Here is a 14,701-nt window from a genome sequence, read left to right on the forward strand (position 1 = left end):
AGAAAAATAAGAAGGCTACTGGAGTAGTCTGATGGGGAGGATAAGTGACTGCACTAGGCTGAGAAAGGGAGAAAAGGGTGATGAGAAAGGACTTCAGGAAGTAGAATCGATAGGTGTTGGTGCTTGATTTATGTATTAGTTTTCTATCGCTGTCATAACAAATTACCACATTACCACAAATTTATTACCTTCTAGTTCTGTAGGTTAGAAATCAGACATAGATCTTACAGGGCAAAAACCAGGGTGTCAGCAGGGCTGCACCCCTTTCTGGAGGCTCTGGGGGAGAACTGACTTCTTTGTTCATTCAGGTCATTAGCAGAATTCAGTTTCTTCCATTTGTGGAATTTGTAGAGGTCCTGCTTTCCTTGCTGGGTATCAGCTGAGGCCCATTCCCATCTTCCAGAGGCCACCTGTATTCCTTGGTTCATGGCTCCCTTCCCCCATATTCAAAGCCAACAGTGGCAAGTAGAGTACCTTTCACACTTTGAATCTCTCCTGCCTCTTCTTTCTTTCTGCCTCTCTTTTCTGCTTTAAAGGACTTGAGATCAAGTTGAGTTCATCCAGATAATCCAAGGTAATTCTCCATCTCCAGGTCCTTAACCTTAATCACCTCAGCAAAGTCCCTTTGCCATGGAAGGTAGCATATTCATAGATTCTGGGCATTAGAATGTGGTCCTCTTTGGGGGAGCCATTATCCTGCCTTTACCGATTGGATGTGAGGTCAAGGGAGAGGGTAGAAATCAAGTTTCTGACTTCAACAACCAGGTAGAGTGCAGAGTTAGGGGAAGAAGATGAGTTTGATTTTGAATATGCTGACTTGAAGGTGCCCTTGGGAAATCAAAATGGAACTCTAGTAAGTAGTTGGATGTACCAGCCAGAAGGCAGAGGAGAAACGGAGGCAGGAGATAGAGATGAGGAAGCTGCTGACATGGCGAGCCCTCTGAATGTGTGTGGGGGAGGGGCATGGAGCTAAGAGTAGAAGGCTGGGGCCAGTGCTGTTCTAGGTGTACCAGAGGGAGAAGCACTCTCAAAAGGAACTGAGAGTAACCTGCATGGTCTCCCACCATGAGGTCTGGGTTCCTTGTGGCTCATTTCCTCCTTTCTCCTATGCTTAGTCTACTTTTTCCTCATTCCCTGGTTCCCTTTGTTCCTGGTGTCTGCTTCCTAAAACTTTAGCTTGCACCGTGTGCTGCATTGCCTCTCTGTCTGCTTCGTTGTCGTGAGTCTTTCAGCATCAGCTCCCATTACTAAACTGCCTCATTCTCCTAGGTTGGTTTGTTTTGTTTTGTTTTGTTTCCAGTTCAAGGTAGAAAAAAAAACCCCAAAACAACCTTCTAAAGAGAATTGGGTTGACCCGGCTTATCACTTTGAGTCATCCCTTGGCACAGGTCACCAGATTAAATTTGAATTGGTTGTCTTGAGGTCAGGTGTCCCCTTGGTCCAATCAGCTGCTTCTCTATTTCAGGAACTGAAATGAATTCAGTTTGACTGTTCAGCAAATCATTTTGTTCCACAGAGGCTTTGGGGGAAGAAGTTTAACTTTATCTCCACCGTATTTGCTGGACCCAGGATTATGATGTCAGAATTAGGCATCACCCCTAGCTGTAGCCCTAATGCTGTCTGTGTGCAGGGAGTCATTTTGTAGAAATTTAATTTGGGGTCCCAGTCACAGGGATAAAATCCAGGCATGCAAACCTCAAATCAGATATAGTCATTTTCCCTTACTGACTAATCTCTTGTCTACATTGCCTCGGTATGTTCATAAACATCATCCAAATGAGAGCTTGTTCTCAGGTTCATGGGTCTTTCAGCTCCTCACCATTCATACATCCTGCAGGCTCTCAGCATCTATAAGCATAGGTGAGTGATGCCTGCCCATCTCAGCTATGCACTGATTCTCCTATCACACTGAACAGGAACCATCTCACCTCTTTTCAGAGAGAGACCCTTTGGGCAGGGTTGCAGCTCACATCTGTTGTGCTGAGAGGAACCAAAAAGTTACCACTGTTACTATTTGGTGCTCTTCCTGGATGGCAGGAGAACTAGAATTTATATTGCCAGTGCAAATAAAGTACTGTAAAGCCTTCAAAGTCCTTTTAGTTTTCATTACCTTCAGATAATAATCTTTCACAAGACCTCAATTTACTGAGCCTAAGTATGATGGATGGACTCCAGGAAAGGCGGGGCATCTACAAGGTCAAATGAGCTTATCTAAAACCAAATTCTTACGATGCCAAGCTTTAAAGAAAGTGTTTTCTTGTGTGAGGTTCATGTGAGGCCACCAGGGATTGGTAGTGACCTGGGTACGTGGTGATCTGCTGCTCTCTTCTGGGTCCTGAGGCAGAGATTCAGGCCAACACATAACAGTAGCCCCTGCCCATAGTTTCTGCTGAGGAACAGACTGAAGACAGGAAGGGACAGTGTTCTCTACGTGAGAGTGGACACTTACCATCCATTTCTCTAGTGGACCCCTGCCAGGTCATTCTCTAATTGTGGCAGAGGGTTGTTCCTCCGTGCTTGGCTGGCCACGGTCGAGCCTACTAGGGTTGTTTTAATCAAGTCTGCTACTCTGTCTACAAGTGACTTCTTGGTCATAGTTAACGGTTTTGGAGGTGGATTAAGCCTATTAGACAGTAAATTGTTTAAGCAGCTTTTCTCTATGAAACTGACCTCAGAACAGCAGGAAACCTGAGAACAAGGAAAGTTCGAGTTCTGAAAAGGGCTGTAGAGATGACCTAGGATAACCTGCTCACTGAGAGATGCTGTGCTGAAGCCCACTGAGGTGAACTGGGAGGATGTGTGGACGTGCAGTCTCAAATAACTGGAGCCAGTAAGAACAGGGCAGCCAAACTAGTATTGAAGCAGAAATAATGTGATGGTACTTATATTATTTGTAAAAGGCAAGGGAAAGATGAAGGCAGATGTCTCTGAATGGAATGATTGAGATAGAGGCAGCCTCCAAATTGAGTGAAGGACAACCTTTAACTGCTACTCTTTTAGCTGGTACATAGATGATTTTCCTTTGGGTCTTTGAATCAGAAGATCTGAAGGATAATTAAATTCTTATGCAGAACAGGGAAATCATGTATTTCCTCTCATTATTCTTTCTTTTCACCTCAGCTTTCCCTCCTGCTCTCTCTCCAGATCTGAAAGAATCATGCAGTCTAGGCTCAAAAAATTACTTATGTTCTTTGAACCGACGAGGCTTTTTTACACTTCTGTGATTTGGTACAAATTGTTTTCTAAGCCTGAAATGGCTTCCCTCTAGTCTATCTTGAAAAATCTAACCAATCTTCAGGGGCCAGCTCAAGTTCATTGTCTTTTTAGTCTTTTGTGACTCCCCAGATTGGGTAAATTGCCCCTTAATTATGCTTGCCCATATCTTTGTGCTTGTGATATACTTGTCAAATTATGTTCTAATCATGTAATAAGATAATACTCTGAAATATGATCAGCTCAATTAGGATGAATTGCATGTAACAGTGGCTTAAAGAAGATGGAAGTTTATTTCTGTTTCCTGTTAAGGTAGATCAGGCAGAAGCAGTCTAGAGCTGGTATGGCAGCTTTACAGTGTCATCATAAATCCAGTTTCCTATCTACCTTCTTTGCCATACTTAGCTCATAGCTCTCATTTTCATTTCATGTCCAAAATGGCTGCTTAAGCTCCAGCCATCATATCCATGCTCCAGAAAGTAGAAAAGGGGAAGGAAAGATGGCATGTCTCCTCTCTTTTAAGAAGACTTTCTGGAAACACCATAGAACAATTTTAGTAATAAATCATGTGGCCAAATTCAGTCACACAGCCACATTTAGCTGCAAAGAACTCAGGAAAATATATAGGCAGCATTGTGCCAGAATAAAAACTGTACTAGAAGAAATGAGAAAAGAATGGATATTGGGAGGCAACTTATAATAACATTATTTGATACATTTTTTGTTTCTGGTCATTCTTGCTGTTTCCCCTTCCTCAGAGAAATCTATGTCTTTAGGAAGCAGCTAGAACCCAAGTGAATAAAAGGTATATAATGGGTTTAAGATTTACCGTCATAATTCACGTGTGCAGAAATGTAACTTTCTTCATTTGCTGAACTAGACTTGCCCACAGGCTCCTATTTCCATTTATGGCTAGAAAAAAGAATTCTTATCCACGAAAGGGAATGTCACTTCTGTTCTAAAATGGATTCTCTTTGGGTAAATATTCAGCCAAATGCAGGGCTCTTACCTTTTCCTTTTCCTGCCTTCTCACCGGAAGTAGTCTGGTTGCCAGAGTCTTTATACGGTTCTCTAGTTCTTTTGGACCTCCTGTCCTTTGTTATATTGGATGTCGTCCTCCTCGCTACCCAGGAACTTCTCAGGGTCTGGGACCTTGACTTAGCGGTTTGGCTTTCTCCAGTGCCTATTGCAAGGATTGACATATAGGAAATAATTTAAAATGTGACCAGTGAATTTATAAGTATACTTTAAATGCATCACAGAATTAATTCAAATGGTAGCACAATGATCTGAAAATCCTGCAAAATTAAAGTCTGTTTCTCTCCAGCCCCTAGCAGTAGATTTCTTATGGCACTAATAATACTCAGCTCTCAGCTGTAGTGGTTGTGTGCTTGCCTTACCCTTTGTTAAAGTGTCCTCTCCCTGAAAAATGTTCCTGATCGGTGTAACCCTCACAGGTCCTGCAGAAAACCGTGGACATAGTAGGCCTTTCAGTCAATAAAAACGAGAGACTAAATGAATAGGGGCTCGCGCTTTATAGTTTACCACTGATGAATGACTCTTGCCCAGGAAGAAACAAGAATAGATTTTATCAGAGATATTTAGAACAAGATCAGTAAAGACAAATTGATATTTTGCCTTTGACCAAACCTTTTTATTTGTAAGAAAAAAATTGTTTTTGTTTTTCAGAAACCCTCCACCCACTTTACTTCATCCGGAAAAATGGTGTGAGGAATTGAACCACTTTATTTCACAGTGAGTATTTCTTCCACTGAAAATTGCTTATCCGGCAAGGCCTTGCACAGTGATTGGAGAAATCCAAGTTGTGGAATTGACTTGGCACTAGAAGTTGTTATGCCTTCTAGCACATTATGACACAGAATTTGTTCCAGTAAATGGTAGAAGTTACCTCTACAGGATTTGAAAAATAAGGAGTTCCATTTGACTCTTGGTTGTAATCAATCCTCTTGATCATAGGTGTCACATTTATTTACTCTGTCCTGGGGCAAATACTGCCAATGGGTCTTGTTTAATAAGGGAGGAGACTCCATCTCAAAGTCTGACACCCACACTTGGGCCAGAGAGGGGACAAAAGGTGGCAGCCTTCAATAGAGGCTTTGCAACTTGGAAGTTGGGCTTTGCTCTAGGATCTGTGGTATGGGAGCAGGGCTCCAGTTCCCAAGATGATTGAGGGAGCCAAGCAAGATTTCAGGCCTGAGGCACCAAGGTGAAGAGCCCCAGCCAGGGCCCCAGGTGTGGAGAACAAGATGAAAACTCAACTGATGGGTCATGTACCTGGTAGGAGGTATGTTGCCAGGAACTAGGCAATATCCCATGGGACAAAGACAGGAGCAGAACCAACAGCAGCACTGACAGTGTGGTGACTGAGTGCTTGGAACATGAGCTTTGGGCCTGCCCTCTGACAGAGGACCACACTGGTCCCAAGTCTGGGGAAGATGCTCACTATGTTGGAGAGGGCTATGTGACCCTAAGCAAGGGGCCTGGTGAACTGTGGGGGCAGGAATCTAGACATGGCATTACAAGCCATATCCAGGCACAGGAGTAGGAAGAGTTGTTCTCAGTGTCTACTATATCAAACAAGGGGTTCAGAGGTCGGGGGGTGGGGAGGAAGAAGTGACAAAAATAGCTGATAAACAGGAAGTAGGGAAAGGTCATCACAGATTTCTCTAACTTATGCCTATGTGCTTCCACAGAGAGGCAGGGCATTGAAGCAAACTGAGTCTCTTGATCATCTTCCTTAAACACAATACAATCCTTTGTTCACAATTCCAGAATCCAAAGAGCTCTGAAAAATGAAAGGTTTTTTTTGTACTTGAGTCATTTAGCCGCAAGCCCTAACCTTATGTAAACTGATTTGGTGGCAACACATGACCTGAACTGAAGTGAGGCTATTTTTAGTCACTATTTATCCTACTCAGTGTGAATATTCATGTGAATTGCTGCAGATATAATAATGTGTTTGATTATAGTTTGCTGCCTCAGATCCTGCTGGGGATGTTACATAACATATAGTAAATACACTGGTTTACTTTTCTAAAATTTGATAAAATTCTGAATTCCAAAACATATTTGGCCCTGAGAGTTTTGTATAAAGAGCTGTAAACCTGTATTTCATCTTCATCTCAAATGCAACATAGCTCAAGGTCCCTGAAATTGTTTGATTGTCCAGTCAATCCCTCCTAGATTTTTGCCATCTTCCTCAGGAGAGAGGAGCAATAAAGAACACCAAGAGCTCTACTAAGCCAGGCTGTCTTGGAATGCGACCATGAAGTTCAAGGTCAGGGATGGAGGACATTGCCTTGCCCCTCCAGTCCCCACTCTGATGATTTTGCAGGGAATACACAATGCAAAAACAGCCACAAGTCAAGGGTGGTGATATGAGGCAGTGTTGAGAAGAACAATAGATATAGCAGGAGGGGTGACGCTCGCATTGGAGCAGAGGAAGAGCCACTTCCTGATATTTGGAAGCCAAAGGAGGTGGAAATTCTGGTGACTGAGAACACGTTCAGATCACCCTAGGGAAAGAAATCTGGAATCTAGAGTTCCAGTGGTTTTGCTGGCAAAGGCTGGATTCAGAATTTCCTTTTCATTCCACTGCTGCACACAGATGCCCTTGACTGACCTTCTCTAAGCTGTCGGCCTAGAAAACCACATTACATATTCACAGGTACTCTTTCCTGTACCAAACTCTTGTGATGCCTCTAAAATGTGACTTGACTCACCAAAGTTTGGCTTCTTTATATTTTTTTAGAAGTATTTTTTGTGTTCTAAAATGAAGCATGGTATTGCTTAGATAGATTTAGGAATAAAGGTACATAATTGATGATGGCATTGGGACTTTCAGTGTTGAATACAATATAGAAATCCCTCTCTACCACTGATTTTTCTTTATGGCAAATCCTGTTATTTAAATTATGCCCATTTAAAGCTGTTTATGTTTTCTTCAACTGTGAGAATTCCAAATGTGCTCATTCTGAGTTACTTTAGAGTTAGAAACATGTTGATACTAGAATGGAGAACTCAACATGGAAAACAATGCCTTTAAGTGTGTGTACCATCAGGGGCAAAGCAAAAAGATCCTGTTGAAACTGGAGAGGAGAGAGAGTTTTTAAAGCTTTTGATAAACCAAGGAAGGTAAATAGAAATTAAGTGATTGTATGTTTTATTACTAAGTTAAAATATGGGAAAATGTCATCAATCTTCTCTTTATTTAATGAGTTGTCCTTATTGGGTTTATTAGTGAAACTATTATATATTATAGGTGTTCATAGATTCTTTCCTTTCCCCAGCCTCCCAATCCTGTTTTCCCCATGACATCTGAGATTCCTCACCCATGAATTTTGCTTTTATAAGATTTTTAGGAATATAATATAATAGGAAATAATATTGTATTTTATATTTTTAGGTAGAAAACTGCCCCCTATTCCCAGATAATATCCTTTGGTTTCATGAAGGAGCCAGCCTATCAAATGCAATTTAAATTTTCTATTTCATTCTATTTATTCAAATTTCTAATTAAATATAAACAGTGACACTCACTGGGTTAGAAATGTCTATTTAAAGAATGAGCCTTGGTTTGCTTATGTATTTACCTTGTTCGTATTGGGAAGGAAAGGGGGAAAGGATGGGGGATTAAGACTTTCAGCTTATAAACTTTTCATTATTGCTGGGGCTTAGGAGAGAAGATGATTATCTGATAATTTCAGGAAAAGGTTTTTAGCCTGAGTTATCCAGATAATTTCTTCAATTCCCATTGTAGATGGAGCCACAGTACATTGTATTAAAGTAAACTTAGGTCTCTTTCTAAAGAATAAACAGGACTAGAAATTTTTTTAACAGCCTTAAAACCTTTAAAACCCTTTCTCCATGTGACTGCTGAACCATAGCAGAGTTGATTCAGTAATTTCAATCTTTCTTAGTCCATGATGGTCACCACTCACCAGAGGGCATTATGGCTTCTCATTGTTGCTGCAGTGGTATGCAGGGATTGGCTAGGCTATAGCCCAGTGATCACAGCTGTGTAGACAAGGGACAGGGTGTATGTGTGTGTGTGAGAGAGAGAGGGAGAGAGAAAAAAAAAAAAAAAAAAAAGAATAAATAAATGCATGGAGTGGGAGCAGAGGTGGTGTATAAGTGCCAGGATGTGGCTTAGTGTTTTTCAGATTTATTTCCAGCCTTCTTAATTTGGAGACAGTAGGAGAGATTTTAAGGTCTGAAATCCTACTGTAAACCTGTTTTGGGGGTTAAAAACAGAGAAAGGAAACATTAGCCTGTTTGGTTTTGAACCTTTGGTCGTTAGTGATAATTGACTCATTTATATGTGTTAGTTATGCATTTGTCAAAGCATGACTCCTGACAGCTTAGTTATGATAAATTAAACATGATGCTCACATAAATTCTGTGTTGCTTTTTATCCATATGCTAGGACCCTGCCTGATGTTTTTTGTCACCTCTGTAATGTGTGGTTGGCTTTGTAGGGATTTCATTATCAGCCCTTTCCCCTTTGGCTAAAGCGATTTGCATAACAAGTTTATCTGGTTCAGGTCCCAGCCAGACTTCTGTTTTGTCGGGAGCCTACGTTCAGAAGTAGCCTTTTGATAAGATGACAATAATTTTCCTTTGCCATCTTCACCTTGGTTCTGAAGAATGTCACTTCTTTTTTCCTGTTCAAATTAATTTCAGGTCTGTGGACTAATCTACAAAAATACTTTCCCATCCATTGGCCAAAATGAATCTGTGGACTATGCTTTTTCATTTGCCTCTAAAACTTTGGGGATTTTATTAGGAATTAGATTCAGGACTTCATCATCAGTGGCTCTTGAACTGATTAGTAAGATAGTAAAGGTGGATTTCTCTTAGTCAGAGGCAAAGCCACCAAAGGCACTATGACTGCTCAGCTTGGACTTTGCGATGACTTGAACTATGTGGTTGCCCACGCACACCCTGCTTTCCAGGGTTGGCTGGCTTGAGGAGCTAAGCATGCAGGTGTGTATTTCCCAGAGTGAGCATTGTGGTCAAGCCCTGCCATTTCGTAATGAAATGTTGAGGCGGCCTTTCCTATCCCTCCAAATGATACTCAGTTGGCTATGCAGTTGCCCTGGAATGTTAACAAGGTGAGATTACTCCAAGCTGCAAGACTTTTAAAATTAATGAGCATTTGCATAAATTTATTCCTTAAAAATTAAAAGTCAGACCTATAACATCTGCTTTTCTCTAGGCTTGAATGTTTATAAAGGTAATCATTTTGGGGTGTTTGCTTCCTTGACATTGATTGTAGTCCCTTCAGGGCAACGATTCTCAGCCCTTCTCCATTCCCTATTTTGATGTTTCAAGGCAGCTTAATTCCACATGGCTTTATAATGTCAATGAACAACATGCTAGGAATGATAAATATCCTAACTCAGTGATTGATTAAGTTCCACAAAAATTCTTGGCTTTTTAAGTCCAAATGAATTCTCAGGTGGCCGTGCACAGGGTTAATACTTCCTGAGTAGAAAGATACAATAACCTTTATTTACATTACTTCACAAATTGTTAACTTTAATTAGAATGAGCAGTGGTATCTCTAGTGACAGACTCTCTCCATTTTAGATTTATTTAGCCAATGATTAGCTATTATGGTTTCTTGAATTAATTAGCATCTCTTGAGCTACAGGGAATTAGTGAATTAACAAAAACTTAGAGAAGCTAAAAAATATTCTAATTTAAAAAACCCCAAATTCTCCTCTCCTCTCCAAACATGTATTGATCAACATACTTATAAATGCAACCCAACTTCTTTCTCATTTTGAAAAACTGTGGGTTTTTTTCCCCCTTTCATGAGAAGAACAAATAAAGCTGTGTGTTTCAAGGTTATATCTCCCTGAAAAGCATCTAATTTAGATTATCCAATAGATCATCTAATGACATTGAGGGCCCGATTTGATCTCACTTATACCCCACTTGTAAACTCAGCTGATAAAAATCTGATTTTCTCATGGTATAAACCAAGAAGTGACTCAGTGTGACTTGCTATTTGAAACACAGGGAAGCATCCGCACATACCTGGAATACACTGTTGTCCTAGGAACCATGGCAGAGGGTTTTAGCCTCACCCAGAATAAGGAAAAAGTATAGTAAAGTTGGCACTCCAGACTCTAGTCAGCATATTCTGTTTATTTTCCTATAATTGCCAAGCTTGGATCTTGTGAGAAATCAGGTCTGTAGCATATGTCATGGATTTCACATTAGTGCTTGTGGCACATTATGTTAGGTGATTTTTAGATAAGATTAGCCTGAATGTACCATCTGTACCATTTATTCCATACTGACTTTCTAAAAAAAAATCATACTTGAATTTCATAATGTAAATCAAAAAGAATCTGTAGTTGAAATAAACAGAAGTGATGGTGAGCTCTGTGCTGTGTGTCCATGTACCTTGTGTATGGGGTGGGGGTGGGGAGGTGGGGGCGTGGCTCGCAATCTGTTGTGAGCCTGTCCCCTCTCTGCCCCTCCCCTGAGGGCTGCCTGGCTCATTATCAAGAAGAGGCAGTCATGGAAGGGCAGTGTGTGCAGTCCAGCTGTGCCACTTACTAGTGCTATAACCCTGAGGAAGATATTTAACCTCTCTGACCCTTGGTTTTCAATTGTCAAATTGAGGCTGAAAATACCTGTCTCATAGGATTACTATAAGGATGAAATTAGATAATGTGTATGTGGAACCTGGCAGATAATAATAATAACTAACATATGTAACTCTTACATGCTAGGCTCTATTCTCTACACGTCATATCATTTGCTTAATCCTCATAATCATATGAGGTGGTTCTAATATTATCCCCATTTTACAGAAGTTGAGGTAGAAAGAGGCCAGAGGTCCCAAGACTACAGCTGTTAAGGGGTGGAGCTAGGAATTGAACCCCAGAAGACTTGCTTCATGCATATTCATACTCAGCCAGCAGTGGCTGTTGTTTTTATTATTATCCTTTGCATTTGGCCCATGCTGCTCTTCGGCAGCTGTTTTTTCAAAGTACTACTGGCTCCCTTCCTCTCTCCATCATCGTGGTGTGTGCGGTTGACCCTGTTCTTCTCACAAGACTTTCAGGATCAGGCAATTCCTGGCCAGGAAACAAAAGCAGAATTGTCCCATTCCCCAATGGATTCGCATGAAAACTGGTTTTAAAATCAGGTACAATTCCAAGAGGAGACATTAGAGAATAACTAAGCTGGGTCTGTAAGGAATTGCACATGAGATGGCACACATGTGATACCAAAGTCAATAACGTCTTCCCATATGGAGCTGAAAACATCACCACTATCTGGACAGTTGGACATGCTTTTCTAGGAATATTATTTTTCTCTTTGTTTCTATGCCTTTGCACTAGTAGGTTCAGTAATAAGAGTGTGAGACCTTTGGTTTGAGGAAAAAAGGGAAAGTGTCAATGACCTTCTCATCTTTAACACCTCTGAAATATTTCAGTCTGCTGTCCAGTTTCTCTTTATTTAGACTTCAGCTCACTCACTTCCACAGCTCAGGACACACACACACGCACACACACCCCGTTCCCCACTCCCTTCTCAATGGCAACAGCACAGTCCCCTCAAACTCAGCCTGAGAAAAATGGCTCTAGCAGAAGTCAAGGGGAAGCAATGCCTGGAACACAGAGAGCCCTACCTCTCACCTGTCCCAGGGCACACCTTGTCCGAGCTGAGCGCCTCTGTCCTGCTGTCATTAGCCACGCATTTCTTCATAGAGAGGGAGCAGTGAGACAGGACATGGTTGCGAGGGCCATGGGAGGCAGAACCCACAGTGTGTGGCACTACCTATAGGAGGAGACAGGTGCTACAGAGAGGGAAGAGTCAAATATGACTCCACTGTTTACAGTGTGGGAAAGGGTCTCTTTAGAGAATATATCTTGGAGAGATTAAAAGCACAGGATCTGAAGTGAAGTTGTATTCTAGCACTGCCACCTAGATTTTTCTAATCTAGTTACTGAGTCTCAGTCTCCTTGTCTGTGAAATGGGGATACTAATACTTATATAGTAACCACTTGGGATTAAGATCAAGTCTGCTATGATAGAAAATTCCAAATAACAATGGCTTAAACAAGGTAGAATTTATTTCCTCTCACATGAAATAAGCTGGGAGTTAAACCACACACGTACTGCTTGTCTGGCAGGGCCCATGGCAGCCACCCAGACTCCTGCCCTCATGCCGCCCCATTAAGTGTGGTTTCCATTCCCAAGGGCACCTCATGGGCCAGGATGGCTGCTGGAGCTCCAACATTTATAGGCAGATTTGGAAGGAGAGAAGAATGAAAGTTTTCTTAATTTAAGAAGACTTTCTGGCAGTTTCATACAATATATTGTTAGCTGCAACCTATCGTGTGGCCACATCTAGCTACAAAGTAAGCCGAGAAATGCTGTTTTTGAACAGGGCAGCTACATGCCTGGGTTGGTACCAGGGCTCTATCCCTAAGGTGAATGGAGAGTGTGTGGACGGGTAGCAGTCTGTAATCATGGTACTATATAGATTGTTGCAAGAATTAAGTGAGATACAGACTGAGAGCTCAGCAAATGTGAGTGACAATGATGATGACTGTAACTCACATTAGTGGTGCCATCAAGAGATGTGGGAGTCAGGAAGGAGAGCCAGGCGGGCCTATCGAGTGATGAGTCACAGTAGAAGTGGATCTTGGGGAAGGGCAGTTGCGATCCCCACGGAGGCTGACCTGTGGCCTGGGAGAGATGAGGACAGCAAGGACAAGGTGGGAGCATGTTATGGCCAGGGTGACACCCCTCCCGGGTCGTCTCCCAGGGGCTGTGATGTTCTTCCGTCTTGATGCTAAACCCCAGCTTCCTGCCTGCCCCTCCATCCCCTGGCTGCTGTAGTTTGCACTGTGGGGTTTCCACAGGCTTTAGCGAAAAAGCAAGTCTGGCTGAGGGTCAGTGAGGATTTTAATTAAAACTGGAAATGAAGGCTCACATCATAGTACTACATTCTTGTAGCCCACTGATAATTGCTGGCAGGATTAAAAATAATAGACGTAGCCCTTTGGCACTAATGAAGAAAGGGCTGGTATTTTTTTTTAAGTGGGTTCAAAATTTATAACAGCGATTTTAAATAGAATAAGTCATCACAGTTTCTTTGGCCCTTCCATCTCCTTTTAGGTATGTTTGCAGCTTCTGGTGACCTGCCAGTATTTTAATTTGGAACCTCCTAAGGTCATCAAGTGTAGGATATACCAGGTTCATGAGTGAGGGGAAAATCCAGTAATTGATTTTTGATGTGAAGGACTGTTGAATGTTTTTTTGGAAGAAGGATTTTATTTAAAAGGTTTTATTTTTATGGATAGTGAGAATTCTTGCCTTTAAGAGAGGCCCAAAGCATAAACCCTCGAGCTCAAACAATGCTCCTCACATATGTAAAGAAAGCCTGGCTTTGATCACCGCATGTTACAGATTGAATTGTTTCACCTAAAACTTCATATATTAAAATCCTAGCCCTCAGTATCTCAGAAGGTGACCTTATTTGGAAATAGGGCCATTGTACCTGTAATTAGTTAAGGTGAGATCATACTGGAGTATGGTGGGCTCCTAATCTAGTATAACTGATGTGTTTATAAAAAGGGGAAGTTTGGGCAGAGACTCACCCAGAGAGAATATCATGTGAAGATTGGAGTTACACTACCACAAGCCAAGGAACTACCATGCCCTAGGAAAGAGGCCTGGAATGGATTCTTCTGCAGCGCTCTCAGAGGGAGCATGGCTCCACTTAAAGCCTTCATCTCAGCCTTCTAGCTTCCAGAACTGTGAGAGAATAAATATCTGTTGTTTAAGCTACTCAGTTGTGGTACTTTGCTGCAGCAACCCTGGGAAACTGTTATAGCCCATGATTGGGTGGTTACACGACCTTCAGTCATTTGATCTGTCCAAGCATCTGCTTCCCAAGCTGTGGGTGAGGACAGCAGTGTCCACTGTTTTACCAGTGAGGACTGAATGTAAAATTGTCCGTCACAACCTCAAGCATTAGTATTACATCATAAAGCCATAGTGTGTTTTCTTTCTTTTTGTCTTTTCTTTCTTTCCTACCTTCCTTTCTTCCCTTTCCCTTTGTGTATGTGTATGTGTTTTTTTAATATGTCTCAAAGTAAAGGGTTTATGTTAAACACTTCCTCCCAAGCCTATCAGCCAATAGTAAAACAGGGATATTTTGTAATTGTCAGTGATTTGCTGGTCTTTATTGAGGACTTCAAGAACCAAATACACATTTTGCACTAAGATTTCATGGTTGCATTGCTTCTCTGAGAGGAACAAATTACAATAGAAAGAGATGGCAAATTGGTGTCATCTTGCATCCCACCACTGACCACTTGGGCACCTTCCTAGAATGCTATGTTAGGACTCTGTGGCTGCATCCAGATAGAGGATTGTGATCACTTAGTGACATTTGCTCCCCTCCACTTCCCCTTTACCTGTGTAAGTAAGG

The 14,701-nt window shown here is 41.7% G+C and overlaps 1 protein-coding gene and 1 pseudogene across 1 annotated transcript in view; both read left to right on the plus strand.

Annotated features, from left to right (window-relative positions):
- The window catches only part of MYO3B (myosin IIIB), a 313,633-nt gene that overhangs the window by 66,051 nt on the left and 232,881 nt on the right, over positions 1-14,701 (plus strand). The window contains exon 3 of the mRNA XM_032479659.1: positions 4,903-4,968. Within this exon, the coding sequence (XP_032335550.1) occupies positions 4,903-4,968 (66 nt within the window). The remainder of the gene's footprint in view (positions 1-4,902; positions 4,969-14,701) is intronic.
- Positions 6,500-11,450, plus strand: LOC116663844 (annotated as a pseudogene).

Source organism: Camelus ferus, chromosome 5, assembly GCF_009834535.1.
Source record: "Camelus ferus isolate YT-003-E chromosome 5, BCGSAC_Cfer_1.0, whole genome shotgun sequence".
Classification (NCBI taxonomy): domain Eukaryota; kingdom Metazoa; phylum Chordata; class Mammalia; order Artiodactyla; family Camelidae; genus Camelus; species Camelus ferus.